Source organism: Giraffa tippelskirchi, chromosome 12, assembly GCF_054371585.1.
Source record: "Giraffa tippelskirchi isolate mGirTip1 chromosome 12, T2T-mGirTip1v1.2.pri, whole genome shotgun sequence".
Lineage (NCBI taxonomy): Eukaryota > Metazoa > Chordata > Mammalia > Artiodactyla > Giraffidae > Giraffa > Giraffa tippelskirchi.
This window is the reverse complement of record NC_137286.1, coordinates 71,930,426-71,950,164: the sequence shown is the minus strand read 5'-3', so window position 1 is coordinate 71,950,164 and position 19,739 is coordinate 71,930,426. Positions and strand designations below refer to the sequence as shown.

At 56.1% G+C, this 19,739-nt stretch overlaps 3 protein-coding genes and 1 long non-coding RNA gene across 4 annotated transcripts in view; 3 read left to right on the top strand and 1 right to left on the bottom strand.

Annotated features, from left to right (window-relative positions):
• LOC145529707 (uncharacterized) overlaps positions 1–19,739 on the bottom strand; it is a 1,704,434-nt gene that overhangs the window by 196,459 nt on the left and 1,488,236 nt on the right. Inside the window, exons 188-190 of the long non-coding RNA XR_014071296.1 lie at positions 19,617–19,728; positions 11,973–12,084; positions 4,331–4,442 (exon numbers count right to left, since the gene is read on the bottom strand). This is a non-coding gene — a long non-coding RNA (uncharacterized LOC145529707). The remainder of the gene's footprint in view (positions 1–4,330; positions 4,443–11,972; positions 12,085–19,616; positions 19,729–19,739) is intronic.
• Positions 483–2,387, top strand: LOC145529608 (uncharacterized). Its single transcript, XM_081550199.1, has 3 exons — positions 483–675; positions 1,075–1,387; positions 1,638–2,387. Exons 1-3 carry the CDS (start codon positions 541–543, stop codon positions 2,264–2,266), a joined length of 1,077 nt encoding a protein of 358 aa, XP_081406325.1. The 5' UTR covers positions 483–540; the 3' UTR covers positions 2,267–2,387.
• On the top strand, positions 8,084–9,932 carry LOC145530096 (uncharacterized). The gene is made up of 3 exons (XM_081550909.1): positions 8,084–8,317; positions 8,717–9,029; positions 9,280–9,932. The coding sequence occupies exons 1-3, from the start codon at positions 8,084–8,086 to the stop codon at positions 9,906–9,908; spliced, it is 1,176 nt and encodes a 391-aa protein (XP_081407035.1). The 3' UTR covers positions 9,909–9,932.
• On the top strand, positions 15,784–17,575 carry LOC145529686 (uncharacterized). The gene is made up of 3 exons (XM_081550290.1): positions 15,784–15,960; positions 16,360–16,672; positions 16,923–17,575. Exons 1-3 carry the CDS (start codon positions 15,826–15,828, stop codon positions 17,549–17,551), a joined length of 1,077 nt encoding a protein of 358 aa, XP_081406416.1. The 5' UTR covers positions 15,784–15,825; the 3' UTR covers positions 17,552–17,575.

Below are 19,739 nucleotides of genomic sequence, written 5' to 3'. Positions count from 1 at the left end.
CGCATCCAGGCCTCGTTCTGCCCCATTCTGTGCTGTGTCAGCCCTGGATGGAGTCTTTCTTTCTGAAGTCTCAGCGCACAAGCTCCACGTGATATCGGCCCCAGGTGGAGAGGCATGGAGCTGCTCGTAGGCCGACAGACCTAGGAAACAGATGGGAGAATGACCCCCACTCTGCAGATGGAGAGACTGGGGAAACCCTGAGGGGCATATGCTTGTCCAGGGCCACACCACTTATGAGAAGAAGGAGCCTGGTCTGAGAGCAGCGGGGTCCTCGGAGCTCAGGCCCTGGCTGCACCCAGGCCTCCCCAGGGCTGTGGGCTGGGCTGTGTGGCTGTCAATGTGTCTGCACATGGCCTAAGGGGGGTGGTCGAGCAGTCAGAAACCCAGAGATTCCCTTGGGAAGTTTTGGGGAAGGGACCTCAGCACGAACCCCAGGAAATGATGTCACCTGCCGGCAACAGAACCCAACAGAACCCGCAACCCGGGTATCCAGGCCTCCAGAGCGGAGAGGAGCCCCCAGCCAGATCTCTTGCTGCCAGGATGTTCTGCTGTTTGCCCCTGCCCAGAGGCCGGGGCCTCAGGAGAGCTCACAGGCAGTGTGCGTGGGCACCCTGTCGACGTTGGCTCAGGGCACCCCCGAGAGGCCTCTGGCCCTCTGCCCGGAGAAACAGAAAGGTAACACGGGGAGCCCCAGGCCGGGCCAGGCCACCTCTCCCATGCCACCCGGAAACACCGGGTCCTTTGCCTGTGTGTGTGGATGCGGGTTTCTCGGGGTGTGTCTCCCTCAAGGAAGCCCAGGCGGATGTGGGGTCAGAAGCCTGCGGACAAGTTGTGTCCACACCCCAGGGGAGATCAGGCTGGCTGGGATGGGAACAGTGCGGGCAGGGCCGGCCGCCCAGGCTGACCTCACACCCTCAGGTGGGTCTCTTTCCTCCCGGGTGGGGATCTGAGCAGACACACGTCTCTGACCCTTCTGGGAAGAGAAGTTCGAGCAGGCAGAAGCAGCGGCTCCACTGGCCAGGCCCAGCTCGGAAAACTCCCAGCACGGCTGGCTGACGGTCACTGTCGTTGCAGAGCTTCCCACGTGATGAGGCCGAGGACGGGGACACCCCGTCCACCTCCCGGAGGGAGGGGTCGGAGCACCAACCCCCCGCCCGTGAGGCCCAGTGCAGGCTCCAGGTGAGCGTGCCCACGGAGGCATCAGCCCCACCGGGGGCGAAGCGGAGGCGGGGAAGGCCTGCTGCCGAGACACCGCCCAGGATACACCCGGCGGCCCAGTCTGAGGCTGCCACGGAGCTCAGCACACCCGGCTCCGACCCAGAGTCCCGAGAACCCCGGCCTCTGAGGCAGCAGGAGGACCTGGAGCCCAGCACGCCAGAGCACAGAGGTAAGGACGCTGGGGCTGGTGCACGGGAGTGTGTGGGGAGGGGGTGCTGAGCTACACAGGGACGAGTCCCCGAAAGATGCTGCTGGGCCTGCAGCAAGCGCTGGCCTCACACCCCCACCCCCATCTTGCACACTTCAGTCCCAAAAGACATCCAACCCTGGGTATTCTTTCGGAATCTCTTGGAAGCTTTCTGTCCCGGGATACGCACATGCCAAGGCTGGTCTGTGGGCAAACTTTGCTTCTCCCCCAGCTCTAGCACTGGCCTCCAACTGGAACCAGGCTCCACTTCCCAGACCTGTGCCTACAGAGGTGGTGGCTCCAGGTGCAGGACCCAGGGATCCACCGAGGGCAGATGGAGAACCGAGCCTTGCCCTCGCAGAGACACCAGGCCAGCTGGGTACTGGCCAGCACACCGGGCAGATCGGATTTCCGTGCCTGCAGGACCCCCAGCCCCAGGCACTGATGTCCCACCCCCTCAGCCAGAACCTCCACCTCCACGTGCACCTGTACCTGCTCGGGCTTTGGCAGGAGAACCCGAGGCAGAGGAGGAGTCACCGCCTCGGCAGGGAGAGCCTGCCCTGGCTCCCGCGCAACACCCAGACGCCGACGATGACTCACCCGCCCCTGCAGGAAGAACGAGCCCCCGCTCTGGACAGAGACCCAGAGCCCTTGCCGGAAACACCATGTCCAGGGGAGCGGTCGGCTCTGCAGCCTCCATCCCTGTCTGCTCACCGTGGACGCCGGCAACTCGGTCTGCCCCCAGGGGACATGGAGTTCCTTTCCCCTGAGCTGCTTTGCATTTGGTTTGTTTCCACCTTTCTGGTGATGTTTTACTTTTTGTATGGTTTCGTCTATTTTTGTTGGTTAAGTTGGGATTAGTAAACTTTTTCATCATTGTTGCAATTTGGGACACTGTTGTGTAACTCTGGTGATACTGTGTTACCATCACCACTCTGTAGTTTCAGACCCGTTCGATCTTTATGCCCCACCCGCCAACAAAGCCTGGGTTCAAGGCAAGCAGGCCCTGTTCATCCCTCCCCCCGATCCTGACCACAATTTCATCTTTTCTTTCTGCATTCCTTCCTATATTCTTGGTGTCCCCAATCAATGACTCTCAGTGAGATGACTGAAGGAGTTTTTTTCGGACTCTCCACCTACTGTAAGACTCCATTGGAGAGTTCTCATTTTTATGTCATTTGAACTAGCCTTTGATAGCTGAAAGGACGGTGTACGTCCTTTCAAGATATCATGTGCCAAACGAAGCCCTTTTGGCAAATGCCATCATTATCTCCAGGCAGGCATTGCTGTTTGAAGGGTGACATCTCAGCCAGAAGGCAGAGGCTGAGCTCCTCTTGTTGCACCAGCTCCCAAAAGAAGCCAAGAAAGGGAGCTGGAACAACAAACCACCCCAACGCCCAGGAAAGCGTTCTTCACGACAGAAGGCTAGCAAATGACCCAACAACCTTGTGGCCCAGAACCCCTCTAGAAAAATCACTGTTCCATACAAAAGAGAAACACATGGGAAGTTCCAAGGAGAGGCAATGCCCATGGCCAGTGTACTTTAGAGACGGCCTGACCGCTCCGGGGAAGACACGCACCGACGGAACCCCTTGGGAAACAGCAGTGAGAGTCCTCACCGTCGTAAGGGTTTCCTCTGGGGACAACCTGCCCTGGGCACCACATGAGGGAGCAGACCGGCTTCTCTTCCTCTGCCCCCACACCACTCACTCATGAAGGCAGCTCAGGTGTTCTCATGCCCTGCCTGCCTGCCTGCCTGCCTGGCTCATCCGTGAGCTGTGACCACCTCCAGGGCAGGACTCCACCTTCTCCTCTCTGTGTACCGTGAATCTGCACACAGTGGGCTTTCAGAACCTTAGGAGACTTGAGCCATTCCCACTCGAGCCAGAACCCTCCCCAGGAAGGAAAACAGCTGTGGAGTCATTTTGGCCCCAGCACTGGTTCCCAAACCCTGGCGGCTCCTACAGCCTCTACGGTGTGAAGAGGGAGGTCCCTTTTGACAGAGCTTTCCGGCTGTCAGATCGAAGCTGTTGTTTCACTGTCAGCTGTGTCTCTGCCGTTGCAGCCAGGTGGGCCACGCTGCTCCAAAGGAGCTCACAAGCTGAGTTGCAAGGGAGGTATTGAGAGGACAGGGATGGCTACAACGTGCTGCAAACTGAGTGAGGGTCCCCACAATCCTCAGCAAAGGTCTGTGGTGTGCAAGTGGGGAGTAGAGGGCCCCCAAGTTCCAAAGGAAGGGAGGTACTCGGGAGATAAAGCCCTTGGCTGCTGTGGTAGCAGCTGCAGATGGCAGCTCATCCACAGTGCACTTCGAATGAGGTCATATGAGCGGGACTCTGGAAATGGCTCCGAAATCCAGAGAAAGGGGTCAGGGTATGTGGGAATCCGGCGGGGGTGGGGGGTGGATGAAGGAAGGTGTCCTTCCTCTCTCCAGTGCAATTTGGTTTGGTGAGTCTCAAAGCTACCAGATGGCACTTCCCAAGTCAGGCCCCCGCAGGAATCAGGGTGGGCTGCGTGCCTCGGCCCCTGCCACAGGGACAAGCCACACCAGTGGCCTCCCTGAGCTCAAATGGCCGGATCTGGGGGTTCCGTCTGGGTGCACACCTCCTTGCTGTGGCCAAGTTCCCCCCTTCTCTGAGCACCAGCTTCATCATCCTCTCGAATGAGGACATCGATTGCTACCTTGGCACGTTACTCTCTTCATCCTGTGAAGACTCATTAGGCTTATCCTACAATTACTAGCTGGCCCGAAGAGATATCTCCTGAATCCAGATTAAGCTGGAGTCTCCCAGGCTCATCTGGCATGTCTTCCCTGAAGTCTGCCAAAACCCACACCCTTGCATTTCCAGGGACTCCCCTTAGCCGGCTGGGCAGAAAACCCAGCATGGTTCAAACAAGCTGACAGACAAGCGGGAGAGGACTCACGGGCAGACGGCCTCCGTCAGGTCTCGGGTGGAGCTCTGGGACCACAGCAGCAACGGGCCATCCCAGCCCCTGGGCTCAGCAGCGCCCTCATTCTCAGGCCGGCGGCTCTGCCCTGAGGGGAGCAGGAAGGTCACCAACTGCCGCAGGCGGACCTCAAGCCCCTCCCACTGCTGGAGCCTGACCTCCCCCGGCCCCACCCCTTCCCCTACCCCAGCAGGACGAGAGCTCGTCTTCCCCTGGCTTCCAACGTGAGGCCCGGCCCTGGGCCCCGATTGGGCACTGCCCCAGTCCGGAGCCAATCACAGTGGCCAGGGAGGTGGAACGCACCGATTGGCCAGGGCCAGGTCATGTGACCATGCTCCCCAGGAAACTCAAATATTACCAAGATTCCCTAACAAACCAATGAACAAAATTATCCAGTAAAGGCAAACCGTACTTTTTAATGAGGCCGATGTCACAGAAAAAAAAAAAAAAAGCCTCACAATGAACTGCTCAAGGAAGCTACTAAATAAACTTTCAGAAAAGTTAAGTAGTTTTTTTTTTTTTTTAATAGGGTGACGGAGAGCTATACCTTTCCCATCTATGTGAATTTAGGTTTAAACTAGATTTCCCTTGGCTATTATATACGACAAAAAAACCCCACATCACCCCCTTTCACTCCCCCCACCCCCCAAAAGTGTTTTAGTCTATTGAGTTTTTGTGTCCTCAGTTGTGTCTGATTCACGGCAACTCACGAACTCTACACAGCCAGGCTCTTCCGTCCATGGAATTCAGGGCAATTTTTTTCTGTCACAGTAAATGCCCACCCTGGGTGATCCAAAGGCAAGGGCTCAGAGGCTCCTGAGAGTCTAACTCCTTTCAGCCGAGCACAGAGCTGGCTCCTCACTGGGATGCCTGTGGCCTGGGGCTCCCAGAGGGGAGAGCAGCACTCGCCCCACCATGTGGTCACTGCTGGAAGTGCAGGCTGCTCCTCACTCCCCCTTGACAGTGTCCCTGAGGGCAGAACAGTGGGAATCTACTCAAGGTGGAAATGCAAACTCCCATGCAACCAAACTTCCCACAAGGTCTCCAAAACCACTCAGGAACAGGGAATTGGAAACTGCAGGGCATGACATGAATGGAGATGGAGACTTGACACCTTACACCGAGTTCACTTCCAGTTATCCCTAGACAAAGTTTCCATGAAAACTTGTCACAAATCTAGAAGAACAATGAGCAGAAACCGGACACGTGCTTTGAGTCTTCACACACAAAACTAAAAGGCAGTCCACAAAACAACCCAGAGAATACAGTGGACTTTGCAAAATCAAAGATATCTACTGTGGGAAAGACCTCATTACAAAAGCAAAAGACAGGTCATACATCGCGAGACGAATGAGTGGAAACACAAAGCTTCTCAAGGATGTGTCTCCAAACAGACAAAGAACACCAACACAACAAGCCTGTGAAAACTAGGGAAAGGTCTGAAGGGACACCAGACTGAGGAAGACACACACAGAGTATCCCGGATGATGTCCAGCACGGAGGGCCTGAAGAAACAACAGTCTAGTTGCACTCCCTCAGGCCTGTGTGACCCTGGATGAGGCCTCTGTTTCCCGGTGGCTCTGAGAGATGGACAGGGAGGAAGGGGAAGAGAAATCACTTGCATTTCTAATACTCACAGCAAAGTCTTCCAATGAGAAGGGAATTATCACCCCCACTGACAATGCCATTCACTGAAGTGATACCCACGAGTCCATCTAACCCAGAAGGGAAGGAAGGACCTGTTCTCACAAAACGGCGAGAGATGGAAGAAGGAAGATCAAGCCCAAACCAATCACTGGAAAGAGAAGCTGTGCGCAGGGCTTGAAAGAATTCCTATTGGGAAAATGATGTCACAGCCCCACAAGGCAATCCACAGCTTGGACGCTATTCCTCCCAAAATGCCAATGCATTGTCGCACCGAACAAAGAATTGCAAAAGGGGTTACGGAAACAGAAAAGAGCCTAAATTGTCAATACAATCCGACGAAAAAGCCCCGATACGGACATCCAAGGTTGTGTGAAAGGAAATTAGACGACCAAACTAGGATCCTCAGGAGAGTATCGGAGAAGGAGATGGCGACCCACGCCAGTACTCTTGCCTGGAAAATGCCCTGGACGGAGGAGCCTGGTAGGCTGCAGGCCATGGGGTCGCGCAGAGTCAGACACGACTGAAGTGACTTAGCCGCAGCGGCAGCAGCAGGACAGTATGCTATTGGGAATACAACAACACACACAGATCCAGATCGATGGAATAAAGTTGAGGGTCCAGAAACAAACCCCGGCATCCATGGTCAACTCATCTCTGACACAGAAGGGGAGAATATCCAAATGCGAACAAGAAAGCCTCTTCAATAAATGGCCATGGGAAAACCAGACAGCTACATCTGAAGAACGCTATTGGTTTTGATCTCACACCACCTCAATATCGGGGAAAAACCTCACCCTAAAGACTGATGTCATGAGATAGCTAGAAAGAAGCGTAGGTCAAAGGCTCCTTAACATCAGAGTCTCCTTGCCATTTGCTGGGCGGAGGTAGAAATGGGTCTCTTCAAGTAAGGGAAAGAGGGAAACGAAGTACACCAATGGGTTTCCATCCAATGGAACCTCTTCACAACAGAGAAGCTAAGCATTCACAGATGCAAAAGATAGGAAACGGAACATGAGAGACTCCTTGCAAGTGGTGTATCTGAGAAGGGGTTCATATGGAAAGAGACGAAGAATGCACAGCACTCAGATTCCAAGAAACACCACCACCACCCTTGACCCTTCCCCCATGACCAACTCCGACCTAAAGCCTTTCTCTCCCTCTAACCCATCCCTAAAACATAACCCTCATCTAATCATATACATGTGCATTCCTAGCATCCATCCATCCACACACGAGAGAGAAAGAGGAAGACACAGACTGAATCGAGAAAGGAAAAGAGAGGGACACAGCCAGAGAGAGACACGGAACCAAAGAGAGGAAAGGAGTCGACGGTCCAGACTTTTCATCAGTCTGTCTCGAAGGTAGAAGCAATGACAGCGCCCATCCACCCCAGAAGGGGGAAAAGGACGGAAGGTTTGGAGAGGAAAAGACAAGAACGCAGGGAGCCGTTAGAAGCTCAGCCACCCGCAGAAGCCGAGCTGGGACACTTGAACAGAATCTCAATGGAAACAGAGGACCAGAAAGTTGGCTACTCTTTTCTATAAGAGAGGGAGACCTTCGAGTCTTCCTTTCAGGCCTCCAACTTGGATGCGGGGTCTCAAAACAGTCAGGAGGGGCAGTGCCTTTTCCTGGGTACCACGGCGCATCCAGGCCTCGTTCTGCCCCATTCTGTGCTGTGTCAGCCCTGGATGGAGTCTTTCTTTCTGAAGTCTCAGCGCACAAGCTCCACGTGATATCGGCCCCAGGTGGAAAGGCATGGAGCCGCTCGTAGGCCGACAGACCTAGGAAACAGATGGGAGAATGACCCCCACTCTGCAGATGGAGAGACTGGGGAAACCCTGAGGGGCATATGCTTGTCCAGGGCCACACCACTTATGAGAAGAAGGAGCCTGGTCTGAGAGCAGCGGGGTCCTCGGAGCTCAGGCCCTGGCTGCACCCAGGCCTCCCCAGGGCTGTGGGCTGGGCTGTGTGGCTGTCACTGTGCCTGCACATGGCCTAAGGGGGGTGGTCGAGCAGTCAGAAACCCAGAGATTCCCTTGGGAAGTTTTGGGGAAGGGACCTCAGCACGAACCCCAGGAAATGATGTCACCTGCCGGCAACAGAACCCAACAGAACCCGCAACCCGGGTATCCAGGCCTCCAGAGCGGAGAGGAGCCCCCAGCCAGATCTCTTGCTGCCAGGAGGTTCTGCTGTTTGCCCCTGCCCAGAGGCCGGGGCCTCAGGAGAGCTCACAGGCAGTGTGCGTGGGCACCCTGTCGACGTTGGCTCAGGGCACCCCCGAGAGGCCTCTGGCCCTCTGCCCGGAGAAACAGAAAGGTAACACGGGGAGCCCCAGGCCGGGCCAGGCCACCTCTCCCATGCCACCCGGAAACACCGGGTCCTTTGCCTGTGTGTGTGGATGCGGGTTTCTCGGGGTGTGTCTCCCTCAAGGAAGCCCAGGCGGATGTGGGGTCAGAAGCCTGCGGACAAGTTGTGTCCACACCCCAGGGGAGAGCAGGCTGGCTGGGATGGGGAGAGTGCGGGCAGCGCCGGCCGCCCAGGCTGACCTCACACCCTCAGGTGGGTCTCTTTCCTCCCGGGTGGGGATCTGAGCAGACACACGTCTCTGACCCTTCTGGGAAGAGAAGTTCGAGCAGGCAGAAGCAGCGGCTCCACTGGCCAGGCCCAGCTCGGAAAACTCCCAGCACGGCTGGCTGACGGTCACTGTCGTTGCAGAGCTTCCCACGTGATGAGGCCGAGGACGGGGACACCCCGTCCACCTCCCGGAGGGAGGGGTCGGAGCACCACCCCCCCGCCCGTGAGGCCCAGTGCAGGCTCCAGGTGAGCGTGCCCACGGAGGCATCAGCCCCACCGGGGGCGAAGCGGAGGCGGGGAAGGCCTGCTGCCGAGACACCGCCCAGGATACACCCGGCGGCCCAGTCTGAGGCTGCCACGGAGCTCAGCACACCCGGCTCCGACCCAGAGTCCCGAGAACCCCGGCCTCTGAGGCAGCAGGAGGACCTGGAGCCCAGCACGCCAGAGCACAGAGGTGAGGACGCTGGGGCTGGTGCACGGGAGTGTGTGGGGAGGGGGTGCTGAGCTACACAGGGACGAGTCCCCGAAAGATGCTGCTGGGCCTGCAGCAAGCGCTGGCCTCACACCCCCACCCCCATCTTGCACACTTCAGTCCCGAAAGACATCCGACCCTGGGTATTCTTTGGGAATCTCTTGGAAGCTTTCTGTCCCGGGATACGCACATGCCAAGGCTGGTCTGTGGGCAAACTTTGCTTCTCCCCCAGCTCTAGCACTGGCCTCCAACTGGAACCAGGCTCCACTTCCCAGACCTGTGCCTACAGAGGTGGTGGCTCCAGGTGCAGGACCCAGGGATCCACCGAGGGCAGATGGAGAACCGAGACTTGCCCTCGCAGAGACACCAGGCCAGCTGGGTACTGGCCAGCACACCGGGCAGATCGCATCTCCGTGCCTGCAGGACCCCCAGCCCCAGGCACTGATGTCCCACCCCCTCAGCCAGAACCTCCACCTCCACGTGCGCCTGTACCTGCTCGGGCTTTGGCAGGAGAACCCGAGGCAGAGGAGGAGTCACCGCCTCAGCAGGGAGAGCCTGCCCTGGCTCCCGCGCAACACCCAGACGCCGACGATGACTCACCCGCCCCTGCAGGAAGAACGAGCCCCCGCTCTGGACAGAGACCCAGAGCCCTTGCCGGAAACACCACGTCCAGGGGAGCGGTCGGCTCTGCAGCCTCCATCCCTGTCTGCTCACCGTGGACGCCGGCAACTCGGTCTGCCCCCAGGGGACATGGAGTTCCTTTCCCCTGAACTGCTTTGCATTTGGTTTGTTTCCACCTTTCTGGTGATGTTTTACTTTATGTATGGTTTCGTCTATTTTTGTTGGTTAAGTTGGGATTAGTAAACTTTTTCATCATTGTTGCAATTTGGGAACACTGTTGTGTAACTCTGGTGATACTGTGTTACCATCACACTCTGTAGTTTCAGACCCGTTCGATCTTTATGCCCCACCCGCCAACAAAGCCTGGGTTCAAGGCAAGCACGCCCTGTTCATCCCTCCCCCCGATCCTGACCACAATTTCATCTTTTCTTTCTGCATTCCTTCCTATATTCTTGGTGTCCCCAATCAATGACTCTCAGTGAAATGACTGAAGGAGTTTTTTTCGGACTCTCCACCTACTGTAAGACTCCATTGGAGAGTTCTCATTTTTATGTCATTTGAACTAGCCTTTGATAGCTGACAGGACGGTGTACGTCCTTTCAAGATATCATGTGCCAAACGAAGCCCTTTTGGCAAATGCCATCATTATCTCCAGGCAGGCATTGCTGTTTGAAGGGTGACATCTCAGCCAGAAGGCAGAGGCTGAGCTCCTCTTGTTGCACCAGCTCCCAAAAGAAGCCAAGAAAGGGAGCTGGAACAACAAACCACCCCAACGCCCAGGAAAGCGTTCTTCACGACAGAAGGCTAGCAAATGACCCAACAACCTTGTGGCCCAGAACCCCTCTAGAAAAATCACTGTTCCATACAAAAGAGAAACACATGGGAAGTTCCAAGGAGAGGCAATGCCCATGGCCAGTGTACTTTAGAGACGGCCTGACCGCTCCGGGGAAGACACGCACCGACGGAACCCCTTGGGAAACAGCAGTGAGAGTCCTCACCGTCGTAAGGGTTTCCTCTGGGGACAACCTGCCCTGGGCACCACATGAGGGAGCAGACCGGCTTCTCTTCCTCTGCCCCCACACCACTCACTCATGAAGGCAGCTCAGGTGTTCTCATGCCCTGCCTGCCTGCCTGCCTGCCTGGCTCATCCGTGAGCTGTGACCACCTCCAGGGCAGGACTCCACCTTCTCCTCTCTGTGTACCGTGAATCTGCACACAGTGGGCTTTCAGAACCTTAGGAGACTTGAGCCATTCCCACTCGAGCCAGAACCCTCCCCAGGAAGGAAAACAGCTGTGGAGTCATTTTGGCCCCAGCACTGGTTCCCAAACCCTGGCGGCTCCTACCGCCTCTACGGTGTGAAGAGGGATGTCCCTTTTGACAGAGCTTTCCGGCTGTCAGATCGAAGCTGTTGTTTCACTGTCAGCTGTGTCTCTGCCGTTGCAGCCAGGTTGGCCACGCTGCTCCAAAGGAGCTCACAAGCTGAGTTGCAAGGGAGGTATTGAGAGGACAGGGATGGCTACAACGTGCTGCAAACTGAGTGAGGGTCCCCGCAATCCTCAGCAAAGGTCTGTGGTGTGCAAGTGGGGAGTAGAGGGCCCCCAAGTTCCAAAGGAAGGGAGGTACTCGGGAGATAAAGCCCTTGGCTGCTGTGGTAGCAGCTGCAGATGGCAGCTCGTCCACAGTGCACTTCGAATGAGGTCATATGAGCGGGACTCTGGAAATGGCTCCGAAATCCAGAGAAAGGGGTCAGGGTATGTGGGAATCCGGCGGGGGTGGGGGGTGGATGAAGGAAGGTGTCCTTCCTCTCTCCAGTGCAATTTGGTTTGGTGAGTCTCAAAGCTACCAGATGGCACTTCCCAAGTCAGGCCCCCGCAGGAATCAGGGTGGGCTGCGTGCCTCGGCCCCTGCCACAGGGACAAGCCACACCAGTGGCCTCCCTGAGCTCAAATGGCCGGATCTGGGGGTTCCGTCTGGGTGCACACCTCCTGGCTGTGGCCAAGTTCCCCCCTTCTCTGAGCACCAGCTTCATCATCCTCTCGAATGAGGACATCGATTGCTACCTTGGCACGTTACTCTCTTCATCCTGTGAAGACTCATTAGGCTTATCCTACAATTACTAGCTGGCCCGAAGAGATATTTCCTGAATCCAGATTAAGCTGGAGTCTCCCAGGCTCATCTGGCATGTCTTCCCTGAAGTCTGCCAAAACCCACACCCTTGCATTTCCAGGGACTCCCCTTAGCCGGCTGGGCAGAAAACCCAGCATGGTTCAAACAAGCTGACAGACAAGCGGGAGAGGACTCACGGGCAGACGGCCTCCCTCAGGTCTCGGGTGGAGCTCTGGGACCACAGCAGCAACGGGCCATCCCAGCCCCTGGGCTCAGCAGCGCCCTCATTCTCAGGCCGGCGGCTCTGCCCTGAGGGGAGCAGGAAGGTCACCAACTGCCGCAGGCGGACCTCAAGCCCCTCCCACTGCTGGAGCCTGACCTCCCCCGGCCCCACCCCTTCCCCTACCCCAGCAGGACGAGAGCTCGTCTTCCCCTGGCTTCCAACGTGAGGCCCGGCCCTGGGCCCCGATTGGGCACTGCCCCAGTCCGGAGCCAATCACAGTGGCCAGGGAGGTGGAACGCACCGATTGGCCAGGGCCAGGTCATGTGACCATGCTCCCCAGGAAACTCAAATATTACCAAGATTCCCTAACAAACCAATGAACAAAATTATCCAGTAAAGGCAAACCGTACTTTTTAATGAGGCCGATGTCACAGAAAAAAAAAAAAAAAGCTTCACAATGAACTGCTCAAGGAAGCTACTAAATAAACTTTCAGAAAAGTTAAGTAGTTTTTTTTTTTTTTTAATAGGGTGACGGAGAGGTATACCTTTCCCATCTATGTGAATTTAGGTTTAAACTAGATTTCCCTTGGCTATTATATACGACAAAAAAAACCCCACATCACCCCCTTTCACTCCCCCCACCCCCCAAAAGTGTTTTAGTCTATTGAGTTTTTGTGTCCTCAGTTGTGTCTGATTCACGGCAACTCACGAACTCTACACAGCCAGGCTCTTCCGTCCATGGAATTCAGGGCAATTTTTTTCTGTCACAGTAAATGCCCACCCTGGGTGATCCAAAGGCAAGGGCTCAGAGGCTCCTGAGAGTCTAACTCCTTTCAGCTGAGCACAGAGCTGGCTCCTCACTGGGATGCCTGTGGCCTGGGGCTCCCAGAGGGGAGAGCAGCACTCGCCCCACCGTGTGGTCACTGCTGGAAGTGCAGGCTGCTCCTCACTCCCCCTTGACCGTGTCCCTGAGGGCGGAACAGTGGGAATCTACTCAAGGTGGAAATGCAAACTCCCATGCAACCAAACTTCCCACAAGGTCTCCAAAACCACTCAGGAACAGGGAATTGGAAACTGCAGGGCATGACATGAATGGAGATGGAGACTTGACACCTTACACCTAGTTCACTTCCAGTTATCCCTAGACAAAGTTTCCATGAAAACTTGTCACAAATCTAGAAGAACAATGAGCAGAAACCGGACACGTGCTTTGAGTCTTCACACACAAAACTAAAAGGCAGTCCACAAAACAACCCAGAGAATACAGTGGACTTTGCAAAATCAAAAATATCTACTGTGGGAAAGACCTCATTACAAAAGCAAAAGACAGGTCATACATCGCGAGACGAATGAGTGGAAACACAAAGCTTCTCAAGGATGTGTCTCCAAACAGACAAAGAACACCAACACAACAAGCCTGTGAAAACTAGGGAAAGGTCTGAAGGGACACCAGACTGAGGAAGACACACACAGAGTATCCCGGATGATGTCCAGCACTGAGGGCCTGAAGAAACAACAGTCTAGTTACACTCGCTCAGGCCTGTGTGACCCTGGATGAGGCCTCTGTTTCCCGGTGGCTCTGAGAGATGGACAGGGAGGAAGGGGAAGAGAAATCACTTGCATTTCTAATACTCACAGCAAAGTCTTCCAATGAGAAGGGAATTATCACCCCCACTGACAATGCCATTCACTGAAGTGATACCCACGAGTCCATCTAACCCAGAAGGGAAGGAAGGACCTGTTCTCACAAAACGGCGAGAGATGGAAGAAGGAAGATCAAGCCCACACCAATCACTGGAAAGAGAAGCTGTGCTCAGGGCTTGAAAGAATTCCTATTGGGAAAATGATGTCACAGCCCCACAAGGCAATCCACAGCTTGGACGCTATTCCTCCCAAAATGCCAATGCATTGTCGCACCGAACAAAGAATTGCAAAAGGGGTTACGGAAACAGAAAAGAGCCTAAATTGTCAATACAATCCGACGAAAAAGCCCCGATACGGACATCCAAGGTTGTGTGAAAGGAAATTAGACGACCAAACTAGGATCCTCAGGAGAGTATCGGAGAAGGCGATGGCGACCCACGCCAGTACTCTTGCCTGGAAAATGCCCTGGACGGAGGAGCCTGGTAGGCTGCAGGCCATGGGGTCGCGCAGAGTCAGACACGACTGAAGTGACTTAGCCGCAGCGGCAGCAGCAGGACAGTATGCTATTGGGAATACAACAACACACACAGATCCAGATCGATGGAATAAAGTTGAGGGTCCAGAAACAAACCCCGGCATCCATGGTCAACTCATCTCTGACACAGAAGGGGAGAATATCCAAATGCGAACAAGAAAGCCTCTTCAATAAATGGCCAGGGGAAAACCAGACAGCTACATCTGAAGAACGCTATTGGTTTTGATGTCACACCACCTCAATATCGGGGAAAAACCTCACCCTAAAGACTGATGTCATGAGATAGCTAGAAAGAAGCGTAGGTCAAAGGCTCCTTAACATCAGAGTCTCCTTGCCATTTGCTGGGCGGAGGTAGAAATGGGTCTCTTCAAGTAAGGGAAAGAGGGAAACGAAGTACACCAATGGGTTTCCATCCAATGGAACCTCTTCACAACAGAGAAGCTAAGCATTCACAGATGCAAAAGATAGGAAACGGAACATGAGAGACTCCTTGCAAGTGGTGTATCTGAGAAGGGGTTCATACGGAAAGAGACGAAGAATGCACAGCACTCAGATTCCAAGAAACACCACCACCACCCTTGACCCTTCCCCCATGACCAACTCCGACCTAAAGCCTTTCTCTCCCTCTAACCCATGCCTAAAACATAACCCTCATCTAATCATATACATGTGCATTCCTAGCATCCATCCATCCACACACGAGAGAGAAAGAGGAAGACACAGACTGAATCGGGAAAGGAAAAGAGAGGGACACAGCCAGAGAGAGACACGGAACCAAAGAGAGGAAAGGAGTCGACGGTCCAGACTTTTCATCAGTCTGTCTCGAAGGTAGAAGCAATGACAGCGCCCATCCACCCCAGAAGGGGGAAAAGGACGGAAGGTTTGGAGAGGAAAAGACAAGAACGCAGGGAGCCCTTAGAAGCTCAGCCACCCGCAGAAGCCGAGCTGGGACACTTGAACAGAATCTCAATGGAAACAGAGGACCAGAAAGTTGGCTACTCTTTTCTATAAGAGAGGGAGACCTTCGAGTCTTCCTTTCGGGCCTCCAACTTGGATGCGGTGTCTCAAAACAGTCAGGAGGGGCGGTGCCTTTTCCTGGGTACCACGGCGCATCCAGGCCTCGTTCTGCCCCATTCTGTGCTGTATCAGCCCTGGATGGAGTCTTTCTTTCTGAAGTCTCGGCGCACAAGCTCCACGTGATATCGGCCCCAGGTGGAGAGGCACGGAGCTGCTCGTAGGCCGACAGACCTAGGAAACAGATGGGAGAATGACCCCCACTCTGCAGATGGAGAGACTGGGGAAACCCTGAGGGGCATATGCTTGTCCAGGGCCACACCACTTATGAGAAGAAGGAGCCTGGTCTGAGAGCAGCGGGGTCCTCGGAGCTCAGGCCCTGGCTGCACCCAGGCCTCCCCAGGGCTGTGGGCTGGGCTGTGTGGCTGTCACTGTGCCTGCACATGGCCTAAGGGGGGTGGTCGAGCAGTCAGAAACCCAGAGATTCCCTTGGGAAGTTTTGGGGAAGGGACCTCAGCACGAACCCCAGGAAATGATGTCACCTGCCGGCAACAGAACCCAACAGAACCCGCAACCCGGGTATCCAGGCCTCCAGAGCGGAGAGGAGCCCCCAGCCAGATCTCTTGCTGCCAGGATGTTCTGCTGTTTGCCCCTGCCCAGAGGCCGGGGCCTCAGGAGAGCTCACAGGCAGTGTGCGTGGGCACCCTGTCGACGTTGGCTCAGGGCACCCCCGAGAGGCCTCTGGCCCTCTGCCCGGAGAAACAGAAAGGTAACACGGGGAGCCCCAGGCCGGGCCAGGCCACCTCTCCCATGCCACCCGGAAACACCGGGTCCTTTGCCTGTGTGTGTGGATGCGGGTTTCTCGGGGTGTGTCTCCCTCAAGGAAGCCCAGGCGGATGTGGGGTCAGAAGCCTGCGGACAAGTTGTGTCCACACCCCAGGGGAGAGCAGGCTGGCTGGGATGGGGAGAGTGCGGGCAGCGCCGGCCGCCCAGGCTGACCTCACACCCTCAGGTGGGTCTCTTTCCTCCCGGGTGGGGATCTGAGCAGACACACGTCTCTGACCCTTCTGGGAAGAGAAGTTCGAGCAGGCAGAAGCAGCGGCTCCACTGGCCAGGCCCAGCTCGGAAAACTCCCAGCACGGCTGGCTGACGGTCACTGTCGTTGCAGAGCTTCCCACGTGATGAGGCCGAGGACGGGGACACCCCGTCCACCTCCTGGAGGGAGGGGTCGGAGCACCACCCCCCCGCCCGTGAAGCCCAGTGCAGGCTCCAAGTGAGCGTGCCCACGGAGGCATCAGCCCCACCGGGGGCGAAGCGGAGGCGGGGAAGGCCTGCTGCCGAGACACCGCCCAGGATACACCCGGCGGCCCAGTCTGAGGCTGCCACGGAGCTCAGCACACCCGGCTCCGACCCAGAGTCCCGAGAACCCCGGCCTCTGAGGCAGCAGGAGGACCTGGAGCCCAGCACGCCAGAGCACAGAGGTGAGGACGCTGGGGCTGGTGCACGGGAGTGTGTGGGGAGGGGGTGCTGAGCTACACAGGGACGAGTCCCCGAAAGATGCTGCTGGGCCTGCAGCAAGCGCTGGCCTCACGCCCCCACCCCCATCTTGCACACTTCAGTCCCGAAAGACATCCGACCCTGGGTATTCTTTGGGAATCTCTTGGAAGCTTTCTGTCCCGGGATACGCACATGCCAAGGCTGGCCTGTGGGCAAACTTTGCTTCTCCCCCAGCTCTAGCACTGGCCTCCAACTGGAACCAGGCTCCACTTCCCAGACCTGTGCCTACAGAGGTGATGGCTCCAGGTGCAGGACCCAGGGATCCACCAAGGGCAGATGGAGAACCGAGACTTGCCCTCGCAGAGACACCAGGCCAGCTGGGTACTGGCCAGCACACCGGGCAGATCGCATCTCCGTGCCTGCAGGACCCCCAGCCCCAGGCACTGATGTCCCACCCCCTCAGCCAGAACCTCCACCTCCACGTGCGCCTGTACCTGCTCGGGCTTTGGCAGGAGAACCCGAGGCAGAGGAGGAGTCACCGCCTCGGCAGGGAGAGCCTGCCCTGGCTCCCGCGCAACACCCAGACGCCGACGATGACTCACCCGCCCCTGCAGGAAGAACGAGCCCCCGCTCTGGACAGAGACCCAGAGCCCTTGCCGGAAACACCACGTCCAGGGGAGCGGTCGGCTCTGCAGCCTCCATCCCTGTCTGCTCACCGTGGACGCCGGCAACTCGGTCTGCCCCCAGGGGACATGGAGTTCCTTTCCCCTGAACTGCTTTGCATTTGGTTTGTTTCCACCTTTCTGGTGATGTTTTACTTTTTGTATGGTTTCGTCTATTTTTGTTGGTTAAGTTGGGATTAGTAAACTTTTTCATCATTGTTGCAATTTGGGAACACTGTTGTGTAACTCTGGTGATACTGTGTTACCATCACCACTCTGTAGTTTCAGACCCGTTCGATCTTTATGCCCCACCCGCCAACAAAGCCTGGGTTCAAGGCAAGCAGGCCCTGTTCATCCCTCCCCCCGATCCTGACCACAATTTCATCTTTTCTTTCTGCATTCCTTCCTATATTCTTGGTGTCCCCAATCAATGACTCTCAGTGAAATGACTGAAGGAGTTTTTTTCGGACTCTCCACCTACTGTAAGACTCCATTGGAGAGTTCTCATTTTTATGTCATTTGAACTAGCCTTTGATAGCTGACAGGACGGTGTACGTCCTTTCAAGATATCATGTGCCAAACGAAGCCCTTTTGGCAAATGCCATCATTATCTCCAGGCAGGCATTGCTGTTTGAAGGGTGACATCTCAGCCAGAAGGCAGAGGCTGAGCTCCTCTTGTTGCACCAGCTCCCAAAAGAAGCCAAGAAAAGGAGCTGGAACAACAAACCACCCCAACGCCCAGGAAAGCGTTCTTCACGACAGAAGGCTAGCAAATGACCCAACAACCTTGTGGCCCAGAACCCCTCTAGAAAAATCACTGTTCCATACAAAAGAGAAACACATGGGAAGTTCCAAGGAGAGGCAATGCCCATGGCCAGTGTACTTTAGAGACGGCCTGACCGCTCCGGGGAAGACACGCACCGACGGAACCCCTTGGGAAACAGCAGTGAGAGTCCTCACCGTCGTAAGGGTTTCCTCTGGGGACAACCTGCCCTGGGCACCACATGAGGGAGCAGACCGGCTTCTCTTCCTCTGCCCCCACACCACTCACTCATGAAGGCAGCTCAGGTGTTCTCATGCCCTGCCTGCCTGCCTGCCTGCCTGGCTCATCCGTGAGCTGTGACCACCTCCAGGGCAGGACTCCACCTTCTCCTCTCTGTGTACCGTGAATCTGCACACAGTGGGCTTTCAGAACCTTAGGAGACTTGAGCCATTCCCACTCGAGCCAGAACCCTCCCCAGGAAGGAAAACAGCTGTGGAGTCATTTTGGCCCCAGCACTGGTTCCCAAACCCTGGCGGCTCCTACCGCCTCTACGGTGTGAAGAGGGAGGTCCCTTTTGACAGAGCTTTCCGGCTGTCAGATCGAAGCTGTTGTTTCACTGTCAGCTGTGTCTCTGCCGTTGCAGCCAGGTGGGCCACGCTGCTCCAAAGGAGCTCACAAGCTGAGTGGCAAGGGAGGTATTGAGAGGACAGGGATGGCTACAACGTGCTGCAAACTGAGTGAGGGTCCCCGCAATCCTCAGCAAAGGTCTGTGGTGTGCAAGTGGGGAGTAGAGGGCCCCCAAGTTCCAAAGGAAGGGAGGTACTCGGGAGATAAAGCCCTTGGCTGCTGTGGTAGCAGCTGCAGATGGCAGCTCGTCCACAGTGCACTTCGAATGAGGTCATATGAGCGGGACTCTGGAAATGGCTCCGAAATCCAGAGAAAGGGGTCAGGGTATGTGGGAATCCGGCGGGGGTGGGGGGTGGATGAAGGAAGGTGTCCTTCCTCTCTCCAGTGCAATTTGGTTTGGTGAGTCTCAAAGCTACCAGATGGCACTTTCCAAGTCAGGCCCCCGCAGGAATCAGGGTGGGCTGCGTGCCTCGGCCCCTGCCACAGGGACAAGCCACACCAGTGGCCTCCCTGAGCTCAAATGGCCGGATCTGGGGGTTCCGTCTGGGTGCACACCTCCTGGCTGTGGCCAAGTTCCCCCCTTCTCTGAGCACCAGCTTCATCATCCTCTCGAATGAGGACATCGATTGCTACCTTGGCACGTTACTCTCTTCATCCTGTGAAGACTCATTAGGCTTATCCTACAATTACTAGCTGGCCCGAAGAGATATCTCCTGAATCCAGATTAAGCTGGAGTCTCCCAGGCTCATCTGGCATGTCTTCCCTGAAGTCTGCCAAAACCCACACCCTTGCATTTCCAGGGACTCCCCTGAGCCGGCTGTGCAGAAAACCCAGCATGGCTCAAACAAGCTGACAGACAAGCGGGAGAGGACTCACGGGCAGACGGCCTCCGTCAGGTCTCGGGTGGAGCTCTGGGACCACAGCAGCAACGGGCCATCCCAGCCCCTGGGCTCAGCAGCGCCCTCATTCTCAGGCCGGCGGCTCTGCCCTGAGGGGAGC

Bases quoted from the DNA above. Each gene is read 5' to 3' on its own strand.
- LOC145529686 (XM_081550290.1), top strand. From the start codon at position 15,826: ATGTTCTGCTGTTTGCCCCTGCCCAGAGGCCGGGGCCTCAGGAGAGCT. The intron at 15,961-16,359 runs GTAACACGGGGA...CTGTCGTTGCAG, and splicing joins CTGCCCGGAGAAACAGAAAG to AGCTTCCCACGTGATGAGGC. The intron at 16,673-16,922 runs GTGAGGACGCTG...CTTCTCCCCCAG, and splicing joins CAGCACGCCAGAGCACAGAG to CTCTAGCACTGGCCTCCAAC.
- LOC145529608 (XM_081550199.1), top strand. From the start codon at position 541: ATGTTCTGCTGTTTGCCCCTGCCCAGAGGCCGGGGCCTCAGGAGAGCT. The intron at 676-1,074 runs GTAACACGGGGA...CTGTCGTTGCAG, and splicing joins CTGCCCGGAGAAACAGAAAG to AGCTTCCCACGTGATGAGGC. The intron at 1,388-1,637 runs GTAAGGACGCTG...CTTCTCCCCCAG, and splicing joins CAGCACGCCAGAGCACAGAG to CTCTAGCACTGGCCTCCAAC.
- LOC145530096 (XM_081550909.1), top strand. From the start codon at position 8,084: ATGTCACCTGCCGGCAACAGAACCCAACAGAACCCGCAACCCGGGTAT. The intron at 8,318-8,716 runs GTAACACGGGGA...CTGTCGTTGCAG, and splicing joins CTGCCCGGAGAAACAGAAAG to AGCTTCCCACGTGATGAGGC. The intron at 9,030-9,279 runs GTGAGGACGCTG...CTTCTCCCCCAG, and splicing joins CAGCACGCCAGAGCACAGAG to CTCTAGCACTGGCCTCCAAC.